General features: G+C 43.5%; 1 protein-coding gene across 2 annotated transcripts in view; it reads right to left on the reverse strand.

The window, feature by feature from the left end:
• The window catches only part of LOC138489439 (zinc finger protein ZFP2-like), a 147847-nt gene that overhangs the window by 31104 nt on the left and 91621 nt on the right, over positions 1 to 25122 (reverse strand). For both annotated transcript variants that reach the window (XM_069617160.1, XM_069617159.1), the window contains exons 2-3: positions 18638 to 18738; positions 17611 to 18037 (exon numbers count right to left, since the gene is read on the reverse strand). In XM_069617160.1, the coding sequence (XP_069473261.1) occupies positions 17611 to 17992 (382 nt within the window). In that variant the 5' untranslated portion in view covers positions 17993 to 18037; positions 18638 to 18738. The remainder of the gene's footprint in view (positions 1 to 17610; positions 18038 to 18637; positions 18739 to 25122) is intronic.

Consider the following 25122-nt stretch of genomic DNA (forward strand, 5'->3'; position numbering starts at 1 on the left):
TACCTATGATTTCGGTTCTATTGGACCAAGTAAAGAATGCAAAGATTTATACCAAATTGGGGAGCCTATCATTTGATACGGGTGAAGGAGGGAGATGAGTGGAAGACAGCATTCAGAACAAAGTTTGGATTATTTGAGTATCTTGTCATGCCGTTTGGTTTGTGTAATGCCCCTGCTGCTTTTCAGTTTTTTATGCAAGAAGTATTGCATGAGTTTATTGATCTCTTTGTAATTGTGTACATTGATGATATATTGATTTATTCAGATTCCCCAGAACAACATGTAAAACATGTAACAGCAGTGTTGAAAAGGTTACAAGAATATCAATTATGTGTGAAATCAGAGAAATGCGCATTTCATGTAAGTCAGGTGGAATTTCTGGGTTTTATATTGACAAACACCGGGATTGTGATGGACCCAAGGAAGGTGCAAGCAGTAGTGAATTGGCCTTCTCCACAATGTATAAAAGATATACAATCCTTCTTGGGGTTTGCCAATTTCTACAGACGTTTTATTGGCAATTTCTCCAAGATCGTTAGTCCAATTACACAACTACTAAAAAAGCCAGTGAGATTTACATGGAGTGTGGAGGCAGAGCAAGCATTTCAACAACTAAAAACAGCGTTTACTACCGCTCCTGTGTTAAGGCATCCTAAACTAGAGAGAGCCTTTCAGGTGGAAACTGATGCTAGTAATGTGGCAGTAGGAGCTATTCTATCACAAAAGGATGAAGAGGGAATTTTGCATCCTGTGGCTTTCTTTTCTAAGAAATTGTCAGGGTGTGAACAAAACTATTCTATTACGGATAAAGAATTATTGGCCATTCGATTAGCATTTGTGGAATGGAGACATTATTTGATGGGTGCAAGACATCAGGTGGTGGTGGTAACAGACCACAAAAACTTGCAATACTTCACAACGGCACAATCACTAAGCCCTAGGCAACTACGTTGGTCTCAATATTTTAATGAATTTGACTTTGTGGTTACATTCAGACCAGGTAGTAAGAATGGAAAAGCGGATGCTTTGTCTAGACAACAAAATGTGGATAATTCAGTAGGGGAAATTAAAACTGTTATTTCACCTGAAAGAATTGTCGGGGCTATTACACAGAAAATCATTGAGCAGGTCAAGAAGGCTTTACCAGTTAGACAACTGCAGGAATGGTGTAAAACACATCCCGCACGTACCCTACGAGAAGGCTTACCCTATCATCAGGGTAGACTGTACTTGCCCACCAAGGAATTACAGAAGCAAGCATTATACTGGTGCCATAATTCTCCATTGGCAGGGCATGCAGGTTTGAGAAAAATGCAAGAAATGCTAGGGAAATATTTCTGGTGGCCCACAGTAAAACAAGACTCTGAGAAGTACTTAAGGTTGTGTGAGAATTGTGCACGTAACAAGGCAGAGCATGGGAAGAAGAGAGGGTTGTTACAGCCCTTACCAACCCCAAGTCAGCTATGGACTTCCATTTCGATGGATTTCATTACGGATTTACCTCCTGATAATGGTTATGATACCATTTGGGTAGTAGTGGACTTCATGTCTAAGCAGGCTCACTTTGTTCCATGTGCAGGAATACCAGGAGCAGGAAAGTTGGCAGAGTTATTCTTGCAACATGTGGTCAGATTGCATGGGTTACCAAAGTCTATAATATCGGATAGAGGTTCACAATTCACCTCCAGGTTTTGGCGTGCCTTTTGTCAGATGCTGGGAATCAACTGTGCGCTCTCTACCAGCTATCATCCTCAAACTGATGGGCAAACAGAGCGCGTTAATCAGACCCTAGAGCAATATTTAAGAGGGTACTTGGGAGATGGCAGAGATTCTTGGGTACAAGCGTTATGGTTGGCAGAATTCACCTACAATAATACCTATCACACTTCCCTGGGAATGGCACCAAATGAATGTTTATATGGACAAGTGCAGAATATGCTACCCGAACATTTGCCAGAAGTGGGACAAATCCCCGCGTTACAAGAGCGAAAGCAGTTGCTTCTGGAGATCAGGCAAAAGGCACGGGCAAATTTGGAACAAGCCAAAAGACAATATAAAGGTCAAGCTGACAGACATAGACAAGCAGGTCCTAAATATGCAGTGGGAGATAAGGTGTGGTTATCCACACGAAATTTAGCCTTGATAGGCTCGCGAAAATTTCTGCCTCGTTTCATTGGGCCTTACGTGATAATTAAATGTGTGTCAGCCACTGCAATGAAATTACGTTTGCCAAAAAATGTACCTATCCATCCGGTATTCCATGTCTCTTTACTTAAACCAGCAGCTCCGGGGATGACTGCTAAGAGACCACCAGCCATCATGAAAGAAGGTCAGATGGAGTATGAAGTGAAAAGTATTCTGGATGCAAAAATAAGGAATCAACGGTTATGGTACCTGATTAACTGGACAGGTTATGGGCCGGAGGACTGTTCTTGGGAGCTGGCGGAATCAGTACATGCTCCAAGGTTGGTTAAACAATTTCATCGAGAACATCCGGGTAAACCAGGTCCTGGGAAGGGCCCTCGGAGAGGAGGTAATGTCAGGAATAAGGGCAAGCATGTGTACACTGGGCTCAGAGGGCTAAAACACTGAAAAGTCCAACAAAACTACAATTCCCAGCAGTACTTGGGAGGCTGGGTAGTTTACTGCCGTGCGCGCGTGGGGCCAGCTGATCATGATTGCTAACGGTTTATGAGCGGCCCACGCCGCGCAGCAGGTGTGGCTTATTTTGTTTGGAGGTCGAAGCTGCGTCGGTCGGGGCAGCATTCGGAGAAGTCAGGAGCCGCCCGCTATGAAATTGGCAGGAACACGGAGGCGGCGGGCGTGAGCACTTTGCAGCGGGGAGAGGAGTGATCTTCACGGCTGCTACGGGCGACAGCATTCAACGTCCGGGAAGGCTCAGGAGCTTCCCGGACACAAGATAAGTGCGGAAAGGGTTTATTGGTCATTAATGAAATGCACATGTGATTACGAGCATGCTCATAGAAGTACTCGGCGTTGAGAGACTGTGCACATTTTTCTGTTCTGTTGCAAGGAAGCATTCGACAAATCTTTATGTTCTACACGTTTAATTATTGTCGTGCTTGTTGTAATTGTTAGTTGCTATAAGTGTTGCAAATACCAGCCCAAGGGGCCATGTGTCATGTCTTCATCTTGGGAGGATTCCCATCGTATGTTTCATCTGCTAATCATGCTTTGTTGTTTCATGTCAATGACATACAGTGTGTGAGATACATGTATTAAGATGTTCTCAAGGTATTATCAGGTAACAGGCAGTAATACCACATATGAAATCAAGTAATCAGAGTATTGCAGAGTATGATGTTATAAGTATTACTAAGTGTAGGCTTTTTCCCTGTACTTCCCCCAGTCCTATCCAAACTAGGTTTTCCTATACCCTCTATCCGGTGTTCCTAAAACCCCTCACCCTGTCCACAACCTCTCCCTAACCCTCTTCCCCCCACTGGCTGCCACGTGGTGTCCTGTCTATATATATATATATATCAGGTACCTGTGCCAACCACGGTGGGAGGGTCGACTTCATTCGGCTTCTGTGGTTCGGGGGAGAGTGTCGACCTCTCCTCCATTGTGTATTGTGACAAACGGGAATGGTATGAGGAAGTATGGGTGGACCTAGAAGGGGATGGGAATATATATATATATATATATATATATATATATATATATATATATATATATATATATATATATATATATATATATATATATATATATATATATATATATATATATATCCTGTACCCCGAATGAGTATGCTAGAAGGGTGGAAGGGGGGAAGCCTTCGAGCGGTGTGCAGAGCATGGATGCCAATAAAGGGAACACCGGCGTGGAAGCAATAGCTAATGAAAAGGAACACCAGAGGTTGGGCGAGTTACAATATTCGTTACTTAAATAACGAAAGGGGGGAAATGTAGGGGAGGACAGTCTTTAGGACCCCCCCCCACATTGCCCACCTCTGTGCAGCTCATGACTCATTGGCAGCCCTCCATGCACCTGGGCCCGGGAGGCAGGGCGGCTGCGGATCGACACATGAGGCTGCACGGCCCACAGCATAGCATAACATAGACGTCATTTTGTAATACACCAAGACTCCATTTTGAGCACAACGAACCCAGGCCCCAGCAGAACAGCCTACGTGCAAACGCTGCAGCTCAGCCCCTACTTGACCGTGCACAGAGAGTCCTGCACTTCCCCCTTCATCCCCCCATCGCAGATCCGCTGAAGGCTCGTTCTCACAAGCAAATAGACGCGAACAAGTAACAGAACAAATACTGTATCATTTACCTTCCGCAGTACATCATTGCCCTGGAAGTGACCTGACTAGCAGTCGGGGTCTGGGAAAGAACAAAAGTTGCCCCTATCAAGCATACCCCGACCCTGCGCCTATCCCCCCGCACTTGTGATGTATGGTGCTCATGACCCCCAGCCCTGTTATCCCAAATGAAGCGTTAACCAAGTATGCTGAACCCTTGAGCCTCCCAGTCTCATGCATGCTGCGAACGGATCTGTGTTGGACAGTGCTAAAACGTACAATGCTAGCCATTCGTATTACTGCAAGGTGATCTCCGCCCACTCCTCGTGACACCTTCCCATCCTGAGGCCCAGTGAACGACCACTCGAAGATCCGCTTTGTACCAACTAATGTTTGCTGCTATTGTAAAAAGGTTAATGGAAAAGCAATATATAAAATGCTTGCGTATGATGTGATGTAATATGTTGTATTACATGTAAGCCACCTAGGGCATCGAGCCAGTTTCCTATTGCAATCAAAATGATAGATTAAACACATTGCATTCTCGCTCCCGAGTCTACAACCCAACTTGCCACTACCTCACGTTTGTAATAGGTTTACCTTTCCCCTGGATTACAAGTATAAAGCCGGCTAACAATATGTAAAGTATGTGCCAATGAAAAACCTTCACTGTTATGAACCTAGTAATGTAAGCTTATGAAACGGCAGAAATTTATAATTTACCTAAAAGCCCCCAGCCCTAACATTTGTCCTCCCTAATAGTATTTGTGCAGCCCAGCGAGTAGAGGCTCGCACAAAGTTACAAGGCCATCTCCACCTCCTGCCCGCCAGGGCTTGCTGGTGTTCGAACAGCACAGCTTCACCGCCCCACATTCCTGCTGGACCCGCTTCAGGTATTTACCTCCCCCGTGTCAGAGGCCGCCATTCAACCACTGTGTACAGCCATGGTCAAGCCAAGTGAAGTGAAGTGAATTACTAGCGGCCCGGTCCTAAATCCCGCCGCCTTTGAAGTGCCAGCTTTGTGTCCCCTCTGACCTAATGGTATTCCAGTTCACCCCAAATTCAACAGACCACAAAGACAGGTCTCCGTCCTTGTGCAAACATCGCCCATAGCCATCATTTACTGCATCTAACAGGATAAATGATGAAGGAAGCTTGACCAGTGCCCCATGATAAGACACCTGGACCCAGGAGACTGGACCCTTTGTTAATGACAACTTTACGATGATGTGTGGAGGAAGTCTCTTATTGCATGCTGCTCTCCTGTGTCCCCACCCAGGTACTAGATTGAAGTGTTAGAAGTTTTACATAACAACTTGACATAGAGGAGTGTGATGAATGTGTTTGAATGGCCACAAGGGCAAGTGTCTAGAACCAAAGTGGTGAATCTTCGTCGACAGCCAGTGCCCTGCAGCTCCACCCCGATGAGCCCAGCTGACCCAAGCACTCCGTGATGCCACCACGTGGATTACCACCAATCATGGAGCACCAAGCACATATACTACATAGTAGCCAGACGTCACCATCCAATCCCAAAGACTATGTGGCCCCTATAGCTTAGCTCATGCACGACGTGTTTTTGTAATATAACTGACTGTCTTTGCTATTGTCAGACAGAGTGCTCTCAGAGTTTGCAGAGTCCTTTGCATGCCCTGTATTGATTTAGATAAAACCTTTTACCTTCACCCGCACTTGGTTTTGGTCTCATTCCCTCCTGGGGTGTGTCCTTTATTGCCTCTCATTTTTGGAGGGGGCTAGCTGCCTTATTGGGGGACGCTTACTTTCACTTGACAAGAAATTTGGCCTTGGCATCATCTCATGGAACTCATGTGGCCATCTGTCGCTCCATAATTGGATGGCCTTCTCTAACATACAAAATATAAATATCATTTTCTTGCAGGAAACCATGAGCACTCAGGGATTATTGCTAGACGGTTTTAACATATATTGCAGTTATGCAAATAACTATATATGAGGGCCGCCCCATGGGTGGACTTGCAATAGCGGTTAATCAACCATATTAAATTCAATAGCAGAATTATTTACGCATCTTCAGATATTCTTGCCGTAGAATTGGATGTTTATGTGAAAACACAAGAGCCCATCATCTTACTAACACTATATTGGAACCCATTAAAGGTATCCATGGATGATATGTTTGATGACTTAGATCTGTGCTTTGAGAGTGTATTTGCCCAAAACCCCATGCGTAAAATCATTATTGGTGGTGACTTTAATTCCATGTGTCTAGTCAACAACAAGGAAACTATTGGAGAATGACTTGTGGGAAATCATAAAGCGCAGATTACAGGCAAAAAATGGGTGTTATATTTCGATAGTTGGGAGATATCTTTTGTAAATTGTTCATAATTATCTCCAACTTACACATGGAGCCGAGGAAATTCAGTCTCAATGATTGACTTCTTTGCAATATCTAATACTCCGATTCATTTAGTTGAACCAGTCATGATCCACCCGATTATATTCGGTGATCATGCTCCCATTCAACGATATGTGAAAACGACCCATTTTTGTCTTAATGTGAATACTTGCTTCCACTAACGGAAATTGACCACCCTAACATCTCGCTCAAATGGAGTCCTGCTCTATGCCGTAAAATAACGGACATGGTGCAGAGTGGACTTGACACCTTTTCAGACACAATCATGCACCAAAGTTCCTGCTGTTACTTAAATGAAAATATTGTAAGCAACATCGTATCACATGCTATAAGATCTATTCGGGTCAAACCCCCATTGAAACATACGTCAATCTCGTTTCAATATGACGCTGAAATAAAATTGTTCAAATGTAACAAAAACAAGGAACTTCATGCTTTTAAATCATTTTCAAACAACTACCAGCAGTACTCATTTAAAAAAAGCATACCCTACAATCATATAAGAACAAATTGAATTTTTTGCGAATTACCAAATTAAAATCAATTGTGAGCTTATAAGAGAGATATGTAAGCATGACTCTAAAGAAATATGGTCTGTAATACACAACCCACATTTATCACCTTCTGAAAACAATGAGAACATTATACCTGCTCATGCTTGGGTAAAATATATATCAGAGAAATGTTGCCTTCCTTCGTGCTTTAGAAACACTCAATTCCATCACGATTCAACTCTGAATTGGGAGTGCTTTTTATGGACCAAGCTTGATATTGTTTGGGCTATAAACAAACTTTCTCAGTCTAAAGCCCCCAGCCTTGATGGGATTCCCACCATGTGCTTCCAAAGCGGATCCACTCTTATGGGCTGTGATTCTTAAGGACAAATTTGATATTATCTTACAGATAGGGAACACTCCTGAACAATGGGGTACATCCATAATCGTACCCATATACAAAAAAGGAAATCAAACCGATCCTCAAAACTATCGACCTATATCATTAATCAATACTATTGCCAAAATATTTGCGATCTTAGTCCTCCATGAGCTTGATAAATTCATATTGCAGAATAACATGCTCTGCAAATTCCAGATCGGATTTAGGAGAGATATGGGGACTACCTTGAATGCTACTCTGATGGCTCATATTTTGTCATACCAAAAAGAAGAGAGCTAACCCCGTCTACATGGCTAGTATCGATATGTCATCTGCCTTTGATACCGTTGTGAGGGATTTGCTTTGGAGCAAAATGTCAAAGGTGGGGATTCCAGCTGTTTTGATTTGCTGGATCATGAGGCTATATACTTATACTGCCTATAAGGTCAGAAATACTAGAGAGGGAGCAACAACTGAGTCCATTAGAACATTCATTGGACTGAAGCAAGGATGCAATCTTGCAGCGACTCTCTTTAATTGAATGTACTTATGTGACCTGGCGAGTCTATGGAACGGTATGGGAATGTATCCGGTGAGAATGGGTAGTCTCAGGCTGCACTGGATTGCATTTGCCGATGATCTTATAATTATGAATTCTACTCTGCCGGGGTTGCAAGCGAAGTTGCATGCATTTGATATATATGCCCATTCCTTGAATTTATCTCCCAATGTAGCTAAAACAAGTATCCTTGTACTTGATGCTGGAAGGAAATTGAAGGTGTTTAAATGGAGGATAGGCAATCTCTCAATACAGCAACTGCCTGAGATAACTTATCTAGGCTCTCATTTGAGCAGCAATTCCTCTGTTAAATTGTGGAAGGAAAGGCTGACCCAGAAAGCTCGTCCTTTGGCAAGTCAACTAAAGCTAATCTTTGCTAAATACTGTCGCTTTTTATTAATCCCACTATATGATTTTTTAATAATGAAAGTACAGGCTGTGCTAATTTACATCCTAGACATGTGTCTGTTTGATAGAAGTCTCTATTTCGACTCCCTTCAGTGGTGCTTGCTCAAAGGCGCTCTGCACTTAGCACCATCAATCCCAAATTGTGTTATCCGGCATGAGTTGGGGCTTATTTCTCTTTCATGTAGGGCTGTATGGCGCTCATTGTGTAATTATGCCCAAATGTTAAATCCTCTGAGTAATTGCTTATATAAAGACTTGCAAGATTTACTTGAATCTAAATCTGTCCACTCTTTCAATGAATATCAAACACATATGCAAGTCTTACTAGATAATCTTTCCGCGTCCAATGATGACCCTTGTTATACACCTGCTTTTGTTAAAAAAAAAAAAAAACAATGTTTGAGAAAGACTGGATTGCTACACTCGATCAACTAAAACAGTATCACACGTATCCATAATATGCTAAATTCACGCATAGGAGACTGCCCTGTTGTCAGTATATTTGTATCTTTCCTGCAGGTCTACAAGAATGTATTTTATGCGTTTCAAACTGAATTAGTTTCGAACAAAGGAACGATGTAAGCACTGGGCTGATTCTACATTGAGTATGCAACGCATGAACTGCAGATTTCCTGATTGTAAAGAGCCTTATGAAACGCTTAAACATCTGGTACTTGAATGTCCGCAGTTTAGATCAGCTCGTACCAAGTTCTTGATGAAATTTGTCAACCCTCATTTTGTAGATTGTACAGAATTCCTCTGGAAAAGGTTGATGCATGGAAATTGCAATCCACCAACTCTTGCGCTAAGTCATTTATTAAGGATCATTGAAAGAGATCTGGTATTATATGCATAAGTCATGGCGAATATAAAAAAGAAATAAGATTAATTTTAAACTTAATAACCTTATTTTAATTTCTGCAATATCTTAAATCTTGTAATGTTTGATTGTAATATAGTAAACTTTGTAATGTTTTATGCAAATGCAATTTATAGTGCTAATTGTGTACTGTTTTGTTAAGGTTTTATTAACCAAATACAAATAAAAATAAAATAAAAAACTGAAAGTGATCATTCATGTTGTGAAATGTGAAAATGTCTAAACTGTACTCTGTGTATGCCACTGTGAAACTATATAGCCGAGCATTAAATAAGTGTCTTTATCCGACATGTGAAAGGATTTTTTGTAAAACAGGATGACCATGTGATGGTGCAAACAACAACTTGCAACGATCACATGTATAATTTTACAACAGGGGTATTAATTTGTTTATTTTGTTTGCTAATAGTCAAATTCAAATTATCTGCCTGATTCATAGAATTATTTGCGCCTAAAACGCAGATTTGCGCAACTTTCTGCCTGAAAATCCCCGTTTAAAGTATGGGGATTTTCGGGCAGAAAGGCACGCAAATCTGCGTTTTCAGCGCAAATAATTCCATGAATCAGGCAGAGTATCTGTATGAATATGAGCAGAATATTACCACGAGGAATGGAAAGTAATGATGGATCTTTGCTACACCACACCGTGTCTCCTTGAACTGTCAGACCCAACAAAAGTGGCAGCGTAATTCCGTGCGGATCCACTAACCCAATGCACTCCCCATCTAAAGGATCGGTGCGTTTTGCCCATAAAATCTCATGCTCTTAATAGATCCTTGTTTAATACCATCCTGTGAATTGACTGATACCAAGGACAAACAACCCGACAACACCACAGAAAGTGACCAAGCCACCAACACCTTGCAATCATTTAAAGGCCCTAAACAGAAATCCCTTTCACCTGAAAAGCAGCCTTTAAACATTGCCACCAAAAACGGCTGTGCTTTGCTTTCCCTGTCACATGAGTGGCAAGCATTTGAACACAGCATCAAAAACATCCTGCTTTGCTTTTATTTCACCTGAATGACAAGAAGTTATACACTGCATCCAAAAACGGCCCTGCTTTGCTTTTATGTCACCTGAATGTAAAGAAGTTATAAATTGCATCCCAAAACGGCCTTACTTTACTTTTAATTCAAATGAGGGGCAAGAATTTCAACACTACAATCAAAAAACAGCTTTTGATTTCCCTTTCACTTGAACAGCAGACCTTTTAACATTGCACACGAAAAACAGCTTAGCTTTTTCTTCTGTTCAGGTCAACTCAAAAACCCACGTGGAAGGGGGCCTACCCCCTCATTTCCAATGGACCAACACCAAATGCAAACTCACTCAAAAAGGAGAAATTAAAGAATCCTGTGACCTACAAGACAGGATTTCAAACATTAGATGCAAAAACGGCTTGCACACATGTGAAAAAGAAAAATGACTTTAAAAAGCCACTGTGAAAAGATAGCACTGATTCAGGGAAATATGCTGTCGGGGGTTGACTAAAGCAACGTACATTATGGCTCCACCCACAAGACTTCAGTCACCTGGGAAAAGGCACACAATACCGGAAAAACCAGTTTGGGCTAAGGCAGGAAACTTCACAATTAACAGCCCTTCTTCCCACTGGAAGTCGCACCTTCCAGTGAACCAATCTCCAGTAAAATGTGATGCTACCAAGGGCGTCATAATTCCCTGCTCTGCCAGACTTGAAGGCAGGAGCCCAGAGTTTTCAAAGGAGGCAAAGTGTGGCTAAAGCTTGACGGGAAGGTGCAAGTTCTTGTTGCATCTACTACAAAGAACAAACTGACAACTTCAAAGGGGATCACACAAATCTATGGTAACCGGCTGAGCCCAGGGGAAAACAGTTGGTTGTGAGGGATGAGCCGCCCCTCCCACAGAGGGGGACAGATCCTCCAATTTGACATTAAAAGACTGATTTAATTTTAGGCATTTTTATCAGCAGTTAGAATGAGAAATAATTTTTCCATGCAATTTCCAGGCGGTTTTAAAGAGATAAAGTGAATCTACCTAGGACTTTGGGGACTGAAATGGCCAGTTAGAACAGTGTTCTGGCTGATCTAAAAATGGGACAAATACGACAATTGGTGGAAAGATGGAAAATGAAATTATGAAAAAGCTTGATCATTTGCAGAGATAACTGTTATACATTTTGTGAAAAGGACAAGTATGTGCAACCGGGCCATGCTACATCGTACGGAGTTGGCGAATTGGCTTACCTAATTCCCTATGACCAACCAAAACCACATATCTAGTTCATATCTCAGGGCTAGTAGAATTATGAAGTTAGGAGACAACTTGTTTTTGTCAAAAAGTGGCAAGGAGAACAAAGAAGTGTAAACAATGCAAACATACAGATGGTCCTGCTCTCTCCCCTTGAACCAATCATGCTAGGGGGTGCAGAGAGGAATGGTAAACTGTCCCATCCGAGCGGTAGGGTAATTAAAGAGTACGCCCCCTAGATTGTAAAGTGAGTGATGTAATTTATGCTATATAAGGGAGGGACTGTACTAGGACAGAGAGACACAAAAATCCGGGGGGACAGGAGGAGGACAGAGAGAAGGCGGCTGAATCCCAAACCAAGGCAGGCAGAGTGCAGTGGCCAGACCACTTGCTTGCTGTGGCTTTCCAGAATCCCAAGCCAAGGCAGAGTGCAGTGACCAGACCCCTTGCCTAACTGTCCAGAGTTTCCCGAGATCCTGCTGGCTTTCCAGAATCCTAAACCAAGGATTACTTTGTAAGTAACAAATAACCTCAGTCCTAAATTGCATAAGCACTTCTTTTTGTAGCATTGCACCCAATTTTTCCCCCATTGAAAACCCCACTGAAACCCCCATTGAAAATCCCAAATTGCCAGTATAATTCAGTCACCTTCCCATAGAAGAATCTGTATTTAGCCTGTGTATGTTAGCATATCCCCTTTGGTAAACCTTTCAGTTGTCTGTATAGATCCTTAGTATATTCTTAAGTAAATCAATTAATTCCCCTATTTGAAATTCCCGGTATAAGAGTATTGAAATTAGAAATCAACCCTCATCTCCAGTGTCTTTCTTTAATTATTATAGTCATTAAAGTATTGCCTCAAAAGAATTAGTCTCCTTAATTTGTCAGTGTAGTTTGTGCATTACCAAACAAATTCCCATTTGCATCTGTCCTATTAAAAACCCAAACTGTAGTTCCATTGAGAGCAATTCCCTTTGCCTAGAAGTCTTCCTGTTATGTGCCTTTGTCCTTGAAAACCGATTTCCCTATTCTAAGCTGAACCCCTTCCCTGCGCTGCCTGTCATAGTAAACCCAATGTAACGAATTTCCATTTGTCACTGTATTTTCCCTTTTGAATTTGCTTTCTCCCAAAACTGCTTTTTTCCCACTTCATGTCTCTATGTTTCCCTGGTTTGCTGATTAGTGTTCTATAAACTTTCCCTATCTCCTCAAGTGTAAGCAATCCGAATTTCCTTTCATCCTGTTCCCTAGCAGTTGTGAGTAATATTAAAAAGCCCATTCTGCCATTTTGCTCCAAAAACGGGTTTTCACTTTCTTTGCTGGCGTCCCATCTTGGGGTGGTGGGCTTTACCCCAAATCCAATTTTCTCTCTCTCTATTTCTACCCCTTGCCACTGCCTTCCATTCAAAGGAATCAAGTTTAGCTGATGTTTGGGGGTGGGGGTGTTGCAAGCGGGAGTGCTAAACCGTTGGTGCTATCAATTGGTAAAACATTTTCTTTTTGTCTGTTTTGCCATTAAAGAACGGTGTGAATTCTAATAGGATATCTTAACCTCATTTTTTATACAGATCATTGCATTAGTGTTGCCACAACATTGGTGGCTGTGAAATGGTTTGATTTTCCTTTTTCATTAAATAATACATTATTAAATATCTTATTGATACACACCAGCCTGGTTCCTCGTCCATTGTGACATGGGGTGCTTGTGGAGGTTGGGTGTGCGAGACGGGTTGGATTACTACTCAAAAGAATCTGTAGGATATTAAACATAAAAAGCCTTTTTATTGTGCGCCACATCCATTGTAGGGGAAGGAGTTCTCCAGCTGGCGTGTGCCGTGTTATAAACCCTGACAATACACCACATTGGATGAAGAGTGTCTTTGGTCTTTGGCTGGTGCCTGCTTCACATTTTAAATTTGATGAAATGCAATACTGCTAAACATGGGAAAACCATTTGAATGTTTCACACACAAAATGGTTGGAACCACCTCACAAATCAAGCAGAGCTGTGTGCCAAATATTCAAGTTTTTCTTGGTCCGCTCAACTGATTCTTGGCAAAGTTCCAGCTGGATATTTACTTAGTGCTTTCTCTCGTTTAGTTGGTCACCATTTAGTAAGATCTCTCAAGTTCCTTGCAGCATCTAGATCAGCATTCTACAAAGAGCAGCGACATTGCCTGTTCCCTATTATAGCTAATGCATTGAGTCCCGGGCAGATAGCACTTGACAATGCTCTTGCAGGCAAAAAGCTTAGGCTAGCTGGCGACAGACAGGTACAATAGGCATAGATTTTCCACCATGTACTGCACTTATCACTTCCAAGACATGTACTTAAAGAATACTATGCTCTGCGGTAGTACATGTGACCGGAATGTGCATCTTCTGTTGCCATGGAGAAGCACAGGCTTGTAAAATCCATTGAACTTCTGCAATCGATTGGATTGCAAATAGAATTAATAGGCACAGACAGCATTGCAAAGGTCATGCCAGAGCGCTCGTCACACATTAACCATGCATGGCAAATGTTTGTATCAAAATCAAAAGCCAAGGAAAGTAGTGTGTCAGGGGGGGAAAAAAGGGGCATGAAGAAATACGAAAATGGTCATCAGCAATCATCTGTAGTGGTGTTCCAAAAGCTGTGAAGGTTCAGCTGAGATACTTTTGGGAAAGTGGCAGTCACGTATCCACCATGACCAAAGATTTGAAGGACATTACTGAATTTAGACTTACTGGGAATTTTGAAGTATTTCATAACGTGTATCCCAAGTACAGGCCCAAACGGTTGCATTTCGGCATAGACGGTATGGAGGTCCATACACGTTAGCAGTAAGTGCGCACAAGGATGAACGTTGGTAGGCACCAGGCTAGAACTGCTGGTGATGCAGGCCGGTGATGCAGGCCTATTGCGCTACAACATGGCTTTTACAAAAAGAAAAAAGGAATGGGTGGCCAAGCCAGTATTTGAGCCAATGGAGTTGGAACTCATGAGAGATCTCACTTTGACTGCATTGGCAATGGAACCTCATGGCCCGAGAACTGGTTGTGTCTCAAGGTGTACACTATGCCGAAAAACATTGCAACAGTGTTAGTTGAGATAGTGACGCGAAAGCACAATATCTTTTCAAACCTCCTGTCAATGTATTGAAAACCTGCAAGCATTTGAATTCATCGGCCTTCCTGGCTTTGTCAGTCCTGACATTAGCCGCACAATATTATAGCCCTGCCCTCTGTGGGGTATCTTTATTGTATCCAAAATGCTGATATTTGGTCAGGTTGGGCATCTTTTATTTTTGTATTGCATGGTTTAATTTTCTGTTCTATTTGAATGTAGTTTGCTTCTTACCATCATTTCCTACAGATTTGCTGGATGTCTGAAAGCAAGGGGTGGAGAAACATCCGAGGGTATCCTCACTCCTAAACCCCCTGGATTCTCTTCTCAGAGGACCAGGGAAAGGCTGTCGCTCTTGGATCCCGACCCTGGGGGCGGAGAAGCGAGGGAGGATCACCTGGGTGGAGAATCCTTGGGGATTGGGAGCGGGGTGTACCCAGGCGAGACATGGTGTCCCCCTTTCCCTGCTTACGACCAACCCAACCTTTCCCCAACCTTTATGGGTTATTGTAAGTCAGCTCCCCTCATGTGACACTTCACAGTACTGAGAAGAGGAAGAGGCAGCTGAGAGTAATGAACACTATGCCATTTCATCACTTTAGTACTGGGACGAAGAAGATGCCTGCAAAGTGTTGCGAAGGTCAGGCATGTGCGCTTAATCATGATCAGGCAAGCACACCTGAAACCTGTTAAAGGGTTGCAGGTGTGTAGAATGGGGAGGAGAAAGCAACACAAGGAGGAGCAAGAGGGAGGCATCTGCAAACAGCGGTGAACTTTGTTTGAGGAGAGCCGAATTGCTGGAAGAAACTGCTGGGGGTCGGTTCGCTGTGTGCAGCACGCCGAGACGCTGGGGACTGCAGAGAGGTGGTCTGAGGAAGCGTGGAATTGGAGTTGGGGCTTCATAGAGCAGACTGAAGGCAGAGAAGGGAGCCGTGTGGAGAGGCTGTCCCTTTCCCTTCTATCAGAAGTGCTCGTCCCCCTGTTTCAAGGAGCCGACACAGGAGTGTCTGAGGGACAGGAGTAGGACCCCTGACAGCAGAAGTCTACGTGTTACGCGCTGCTGGGAAAACTATCAAAACAACCAGTGAGTTTCTATCAGATGAGAAACCCGGTGCACGAATGCCTGAACATTTCCATTGGTGAAGAATACTTTGTATCGGAGTGGTCGCGTGTCTCAGAAAGAACGTTTTCGAAAGTCTGAGTGCTGAGCATTTCACTTGAAGTAAAAACAAATGACTATTGACCATCGGGCTGAAAGAAAATTGCCCCTAAGCCAAACCAATGCCCACTGAACACCGAACTGAATAACATCTTAACAATTCAGCAAAACCACTGCATGGTGAGTTCCATATTGCATGGAATTTTAAGAAAACTATGCTAAACAAAAGGTACACTGAAGATTGAATTAAATAGAGCCAAACAAAAGGTATATTGAATAGCGAATTGAGAATAAGCTTAAAAATATAGACTGAAAGCTGAATTAAACAAATCCCTGAAGTTAAACCCCATTATATGAAGAAAGGAAATAAAGAGCAGCCAAAATGCCCACATGAAAATAGATTATGGAAAAAGGGACGCAAGTGTGACAGAGTAATAAGAAGACATGGGTACTTATGATGATGAAATTAAAGTCTTGGGAAGGGAACCCTGAGACTTGAGGAACTACATTTGTTGACTTGAGGACAGAGCCTCAAGATACTTCTGTGTTTGAACTATGCCGCTTGGAACTTGGGGATGGGAACCCCAAGGATATATACTTGTTGTCTTCAGGGAGGAGCCTCAAGACCCCTTTTTTGTGTTTGAACTGTGCTACTTGGAACTTGGGTAAGGGAACACAGAGGACTGTTTAAGACTATCACCTTGAGCCTAAAACAGGTAATTTGGAGACGATTTGTGGAAACGTTTTATACTTGGGGAAGGGAGGTGAAAGAAAGCTGCAAGCTGGAAGAAGCTCAGAACTTGATGTTGAACACTGTTTCTTTTGGTTGCCGACATCCCTAGACATGGTATAGATTTAGTTGCGAGGGCAAGTATAGGTTTTGGACACAGACAGACTTTTAAGTTGAACTCTTTGACTCAGACTTTCCTTGGTTTCATTCTGGTAGGGAAATCCCACCATAATATAGGCCAAGATAGGCCCTTCTCCATCCTGACATTTAAGTTAATAAAGTGTTTTATTTTCAACTTTAAATGTGTTGTCGGTGTCTTGCTTCATGATGCCTACACAGGGGGGCACTGTCCCTTCCCCCGTGTGAAGGCATCATGAAGCAACACACAGACAACACATTTGCAGTACAAATATAGCTCAAAATGCACCCGTGCGGTTCTGGATCATGTTCCACCCACTGCAAATCACTGCCCTCAATCTTGGGAGTGAGACATCCAATGTAAAATCAGCGGACACATCTTAGTATATAACTGCATTTTTAACCTACAATGGTAGCAGCCAACTGTTCTTTTTACTTTAATTATTGATATGTTTCCCAAAATGGAAGGGTTTTAAGAATCTCTGATGATTCTTAAAATATTAATTATTTACTTATTATTTAATGCACAATTAAGCAAATGTCATCCTTGGGCGACATTTGGATGGGTCAACAGCTGAAAATATGTCAGGGGTTTACTTGCGAGCATTCATTAAGTGCTCACAGGTCAACAGTATACACGTAAAGAATGCTTGCATCTCAGTGCTAGCATCAGGATGCCCAGATGTTCTGCTGGTTTAACAGTTGAGAGGAGCTATGAATGCTGTCCCAATGTTCCACATCACACAAGATCTACAAGAGAAAACTATGATTAGTGAACTTAGTAATATAGTAAACCATGTCCTAGGGTTTATCGAAAAGAGGGGTCTAATTTATTTACTCCTTACCTGCAGCAGATGTTTCGATAACCTTTCCTTCAGATTCCTGGCATTTTATGGTAATTGTTCCATCGTCATCTTCTAAGGTAACCACCTCCTCGGGTTCTCGATCTAAAGCTCTTTTCTCCTCTTCAGTCTCTACTTTGTTTATTGAATTCTGACAATCCTGGGCAGGCAGCTCCTCTCCCACTACAATCTTCACCCAATCCTCCGGGATCCCACAATTCCTGGAAGCAGCATCTTCCTCTTCTTCAACCTTCACCTGGATAATGGAGTGCGGACAATCACTGGAATCTGGACCTTCTTCTACTTCAACCTTCACCTCTTCCATGGAATTCTGACATCCCCAAAGGGAAAGGTCTTCTCCTAGGTCACTCCCGATCTGGGTCATGGCGTCCCGACGATCCTTAGCAGGTGGTTCAATGCCTTCTTCAGTCTGCAGCCACTCCATGGAAGCGGGCATAGAAAAAGAAAGGAAAAGCAAGAAATAGATAACCAGAAAGGAAAAGAGGCATTAGTCTCAAAGTAATAACCTGATATATATATATATATATATATATATATATATATGTATGTGTCCCTTTAAGCTTACTTACTGCCAGTTTCCTTTTATGTAAACCAACTCTACCCTATATATTCTAAGAAGGGCGTCTTCTACCAGGACAGTGAAGGCAGAGGAAGCAAAACCAGTCAAATCTGACAAGTTCCAGCAGGTTTCTCTGTGCGCCCTGCTTGCTGCACAGGGAGGAAGGCACGTTCTCATAATCTGCACGCATATCTTTAATTTTAGAAACCCCTCACGCTGCGCCCAGTTACAATGCCTGGTTTCACCCCCTCCCCTACATGTCTTTCCTGCATTGTTCTGCGATGCATAGGGACGGTATCTTGCTATATCCCTCACTGTAGGAAGTCAGCCAGATATCATTCTGCACATTTTCCCTTCATTGTATTTCCTGGAATGCCACTGTGTATTTCTCTTCTTCATATACTTATTTTAAATTGGCATTTTTAATGTTGTAGTGGTATAACATCTTACCTCATATACGCATTGTGGTGAAGTAGCCTCTGCAACCTCAAGAACAGTGAGGAATGGGGAGTCTTTGTGCTGACAATGATCATATGATGCAAGCCATGGCACTGCAAAACAAAAGAATCCACGAAAAGTAAGAGAAGCGGTCAAGTACCACGACCTGACAAAGCTGAAGTGCAGGAGAAGCAGGGATAGGTGGTGACATTCCAAGAAGGCAGCCCGAGCAGTGAACCTGCAATCATCAGCAAGGACAAGACAAACAACACATCCAGGTGACAAGAGATCAGAACACGGCAGAGACAGTTCAAGAGCAAGAGGTGAAGGTAGGGGGCAAGATGCTTTGAACATGCAAATGTAGATTTCCAGTTTGGGAGATTAATACGAGTGAACAGACCAGGAGAAAGACAATGGGGAGTGGAACTCAGACATAAGAAAGGTTTTGTGGTCCCCACCACTGAGGAGAGAGACCCAGGGAGAAGCCATTGGGTGAGAGAGGAGACATCAAAAGATAAAACCCATTACACTCATGTGTGAAAGAGATTTTAATGCGAAACGCTGTATGTGGGAAATGGATTGCCATATTCCTAGAGCCACCTGAGAAAATGAATGAAAGGATTTACACCACATGCTGGAAATGGAAGGCACATGAGGCAGAAGTCTTTTGTGGTGTGGGGTCTGTGGCAGAAGATGCACTGGTGAAGGGTGTAAGTGAAAAAAGTAGTGATCTGTTTCTGGAGAATGCCAATGGAGGATCAGTGAGAAAAGGCCAGGCTATTAGTGAGCAGCAAACGCGACACATCTGCGCAGCAGTAACAGGCAAATCGAGGACCTAGGCAACATGAAGGAAGCGAGAGCAGAAAGGATCAGAGAGGTGTGAACTGCTGGGGATGAGTGAAGCTACCAGAGCGAGCATGGATTTGGGGACAAAAAGGTCTGAGGCAAGGAGAAAGAAAAGCCTGAACTGTGTCAGACATGAGGACCTATGAACAGACATCCAACATCATGGAGAGGTGATGGTGTGAAGGCCCAGAATGTATGGTGAACCACCCAATGCGAAGCCCTGATGCAACAAGCCACAGTGAGAACAAAATGTGTGCTGTAACGGCGCATGCTAGCAGTTTCTGCAAATTCATGTTATACATATAAGAATCTGATATTGATAGGATGCAGAAACTGATTTAAAGCTTGTGGCAATTGGAAACAAAAAACAAATTTAAATAGCCATACCGTACATTCAGGAATTTAGAAGACAGAATTCATAAACATGGCAAACCCTAGTGGTGCCTCGATGCCAAGTGGACAACCCAGCAAAATCCTTTAAAACATAAATGATTTCAACAAGTCTTTATTTCATCCAGTCCCTCACACTTTTATATTTTAATAAGTTGCCCAAGGAAAACAAAGCAGAACAAAGGAGTTGAAAAACGTACAATCCTCATCTTGTCACCACCCAAAAAAAGTGAGGCTGTTGGAAACAGAGTGGGAGTGTATTACAGAACCCCAGAAATATTGGGGCATGATGCTGTACCTAAAATTCATGCGGATGACTGGAATAGAGGAAACAGAGAATGGATTCAGGAGAGACCTCCTAACCCCCGATCCACAAAGAAGGGGGCAGCCCTGTGAATGGGAGACCAGCTTGGATGTTCAAGCCAGCATGCGGCTAGGCCATGGTGGAGCAGAAGATGTCTGCCATGGGACATGAGGAACAATCAGGATCTCTGCTGTCTTATTTCCCTACTCTCAGGCAGAGGGCAGGTAGAGCACACAGAAGAGAAGCTCCTTAGCTCCCTTTCCCAGAGCGCATACTTTCCCCACTCTCAGGGAGGGAGAGGGCAAGAAGAGCACACAGAAGAGGATCTCCTCAGCTCCCTTTCCGAAAACGCATGATTTCCCCACTTTGTTAGAGGCCTCAATATCACGGCCTATCGGGTAGCTGGCAGGCTTGGCCGGCTCTCCCACCAAAGGCCCACTCCTAAGGCTCCTGTCTGCTCCCTGTCCGCTACCAGAACGATGCCTGCAGCTTTTTCCTGTCACCCCTACATTTGGACTTCCAAGAAGGTGCTATCTCACTTTACCAAGAAATCCAGACTTACATGACATTCACACATCTATGGGTTTGTTTCTCTTATTCTGGACAAGCCTATGCTCTCTTTATTGACTTCAGTTTCCTTCCCTGCTTTTCTCCCAGGTCTGCCCTCCGGATTTCATTGTGTTTTTTGCACCCACTGCTTGTATCTGATTTTGGTTGTGATTTCAAATGTGGCTGTCTCATGCAATTAGCTTAACTTCCAATCTGGCGGTTTCATGGATTTAGCTTAACTTCAAATCTGGCTGTGTTATGCAAACCTGCTACACCATTTGTGCAGCCCCCGCCGCCCCTGCTGTATGCTTGTGATGTCAGTTTGACTGCCTGTTCTACTATGCCCCCCCCTGCTGTATGCTTGTGTTGCCCGTTATGTCTGCCTTTGGTACTTTGCTCCCCTCCCCCTTTTTGACCACACTCACTGTTTCTCAGTCTTCTCTTCCTCTCCCTATCTTTTTCACTCTCCCCTTTCCCCCTTACTATATTCTTTGCACTACCCGAAATGTCATCTGGCCTAGTACAATAGTAGCTTGTTTGTGTTTCGCTCCTCCTCCCTCCGCCCTGCACCTCTTGTCAATTTTTCAGCTCTACCAGAAATGTTGCCAGGCCGAGTACGATAGTAAATTCACATTCTTAATGTCCCAAGGCCTTGTAAGAATGTCACTGTGTTTTCTCTTGCCTTGAAGCACTTTGAAACACTATGTATAGGTGCTACACAAATAAAATATCGATATCAATCTTGCGCTCACTCTCAGGCAGAGGGTAGGAAGAGCACACAGAAGAGGATCTCCTCGGCTCCCTTTCCGAGAGCGCATGATTTCCCCACTCTCGGGCAGAAGACAGGAAGAGAGCACAGAGGAGGATCTCCTCGGCTCCATTTCCCAGAGCGCATGAATTCCCCACTCTCAGGCAGAGGACAGGAAGAGAGCACAGAAGAGGATCTCCTCAGCTCCCTTTTTCAGAGCGCATGATTTCCCCACTTCCAGGCAGAGGACAGGAAGAGAGCACAGAAGAGGATCCAAAACGAATATTATGATATTTGATGCAGGGAAGAAGCCTAGAAAGTATGTGTGGAATATAGACGGCGAGATAATATCCCAAGTCCATGAATTGATATACTTGGGATATCGTCTTAGTAGTGTGTCCTCTATTAAATCTTGGATTGAGTATATAAATTTAAAAGTTAGACCTTTGACTAGTCAGATGAAAATCATTTATTCCAAATATGCTAATTTTCTGTTTTACCCTTATTAGATTTTATGACTTTAAAGGTTGAACCTGTAATTTCATATTCACTTGATATTTGCATAATTAACTTGAATACTCAGCTTGATGTGATATAAGGGCGCCTGTCAAAATCTGCACTTATCCATTGATCTCTCATAATCCCTGCCACGGTGCAGGCCTGCTCTACCTAAAGCCAGAAGCCATGGGCCAGCACAAATGTCCAATACATATGCATGAGCCCCCCCCCCTCCTTGCCAAACCAAGGACATGCGGATGAAACGTTCGAATCAAACCTGGTCACTCGGCTAGGAGTCATATAGGTTCGATGAAGTACATTAAGTTGAACAAGCTGAATCCTAGCATTACAGGACACTTTTCTAACAAAGAGTAATGCGTTATCCGATTGTGTATCAGGTATCTCCTGGTCAATGTCAGTCATACTCAACAATCATTCATACAACCTAGACATGGGGCACCAACCGTCTTTTAACTCATCCATTCTGGTTAGCATTGCAGCTGGTTCCAGTTCACCAGGCCATGTAGCCCATTTATTCTTGGCCACCCTCATCACCCTAAAATATGTCATGAACTGGTCTTGAGGTAGACACCCATCTGGTACTAGGTCACCCCAATCCCTGAATGTCCCTTTTTTATACATGTCTTCCCTCGTAGCCAGGCCAAAATCACCTCCTGGCGACAGCCAATTCATTTGCATCTAAACAGACATGCGCCATCATAGGAGTATGTGGTGAGTATGGGTGTTGTAATTTCAGCACCTTCAGCGTTCACTTCCGGACCTGTCTGCCCTGCCTCATTAATGGCGTTTGTCGACCAATGCAGCACTCTGGGGCCCACAAGGCCTCCTTGAGCCAGGCTGGGTATACCAACGCCTGCAATTACCTAGATTACATGGTGGGTTCCTGTGACAAGCATGCAACCAAATATCTGAGCTGTAGCAATACTCTAGTTATGCATTATGTAACAACTTACATTTTTAGGAAGAATTGCATGACCGTCTTTAAAAATAAATAAAATTAACACAAACTGGTCTTTGTCAGATAGCATATAGTTAGCTTAATAAAAGTATTATCCCGATTACATCTGGTTTGCAATTATTAGAGAAAGAAACATGTTGCCTAGGACTCCCACACAGGCCGTTGGCGGTGAAGAGTGGAGGAGATGATTACTGCTGCATTCTCTCCATTAGCCCCTTTCAGTTTGCAGTGAACCTAGAAAACGAGGGTAGAGAGAGCCCTGAGAGCAAGAGAGGAATGCAGGGTGAACATGCTTTCATTGAACATGGTAACCTAAATAGCGAGCTTTGCTTCTCAAGTGTCAATTTAATTAGCAAACCTCCAGAATTGTATAGCATATAGCTATGCGACACTGCTTACTGTATGCCTTGGAGAGATACAAGGTGCTTTCAGCCCCCTAGCTCAATACCAGCGTCCAGATATTCTTGTCACAAATATAGGGCCTGGGGTTCCAGGGCTAATATATAAAGCATCAGCGATAGCGGACACCCCTGGTGGATGCCCCTCTGTATGTCCCATAGATCCAAGACGTACCTCCCGGTTTTTACCCTAGCCACCGGCTGCATGTACAGTATCGTAATTCCAGCGGAGGAAACCCTCCCTATCCCAAAGACCTGGAGCACTGCATACATCCACTCCCAGAAACCCAAATGAAACGCCTTAATGGCATCAAGGGACGCCACAGCATACAGTCCAGTTTGAAGGTTAGTCTGATCTATTTTATGTTGCAAGCAGCACAGATTCCACAAAATACTACGTCCGGGCACGAAGTCGGTTTGATCTTCGTGTATTAAGGTGCTAATCACTTTGCGCAGCCACCCCGCCAACAGCGCCGATAGAATTTTGATGTCATGATTCAACATAGCAAGAGCACGATAAGATTCACAGTTTACGTGGGCTTCCCTGGTTTAGGGTTGGGAGTCACCAACGCCTCTCGCATGCTAGGCAGCAGTAGGCCTCTCTCATAAGCCTCCTCAAACACCTTCAACAGCACCAGTGTAAGAATATGATTGTATGTCTTGTAAAACTCTGCAGGAAGCCCATCGCCCCCATCGTCTTGACGAAAGATCATGCGCCATCAGTCCGCTCCAGGTCAGCCACCTGTTCCGTGGAGTGTTTCGGGAGGCATATCTGCGAAAGAGCAGCGCCCAGCTCTTCCAGGTGAACTAGCACCTCATGCTTGTGTAGAATGCGCTAAAGATGTCATTGATCGCCACCTGGGACTGCCAAGGGGTATGACATTTTTCGTGCAATGTGTGCGCTTAGGGTGCTCCATCCTACATAACCACGCCAGTACCCTCCCTGACTTAACACATTATGCATGTGCCCGTGCTACCTGCGTTGTATAATCAAATTTGCAAAGCCTCTCCCATGCTTTCGCACATTGGGCCCAAAGCACGGTGAGGTCCTTCTATAAGGATGGGGACTTGAGCTTGTCAGTTTCTAAAAATGTAATCTGCTCTTCCATAGCTCCCAGATCTTCCTGTAATGATCTTCTAATACCTCCAGCTATTACCTACATCAGAACGGAAGGCCGGGGTCCCTTACTTTCCCAACAAACCAACAATGGGGAGTGATCAGATAGGACGCGCCCCATGTACCCTGCATCCAGGAACTACGCCAAATGCTCAGAGTAATCAAACAAGTAATCAATCCTGGTATATAACCCATGTGGGGTGGAGTAAAAGTAATATCCCCTTCTATCGGCGTGCAGTTCCCTCCAGACAACCACCAGTGTGAGTTCAGACAAAGTCGTATTAAGGGCACTCAAAGCCAGCGAAGGTCCTCTCCGCTCAGGAAGCGACCTATCTAGGTGTAGATCGCAAACACAATTAAAGCTTCCCCCAGCCCACAAAGGAACAAAGCACCCCTCCTTAGGGCTAGTTGGCCGCATAGTGGACGTATATGCACTGAATCATGTGATTGGGGAAGTAGGAATTCATAATGCATATTTCTTGTTCCACGTAACCATGTGCCAACACGTATCTTCCCTCATTGTCCGTCTCCACCTCCAGAAGGCGGAATGGGACCGCTGCATCTATCCACACCAGCAGCCCTCCAGCTAATTTCAAGTATGCAGATCCATGACCTAACTCCCTCCAATCCCCCATCAAGCAATGACCATGTTGTGTTCCTCAGGAAGC

This window comes from Ambystoma mexicanum, chromosome 9, assembly GCF_040938575.1.
Source record: "Ambystoma mexicanum isolate Mex_15411 chromosome 9, UKY_AmexF1_1, whole genome shotgun sequence".
Classification (NCBI taxonomy): Eukaryota; Metazoa; Chordata; class Amphibia; order Caudata; family Ambystomatidae; genus Ambystoma; species Ambystoma mexicanum.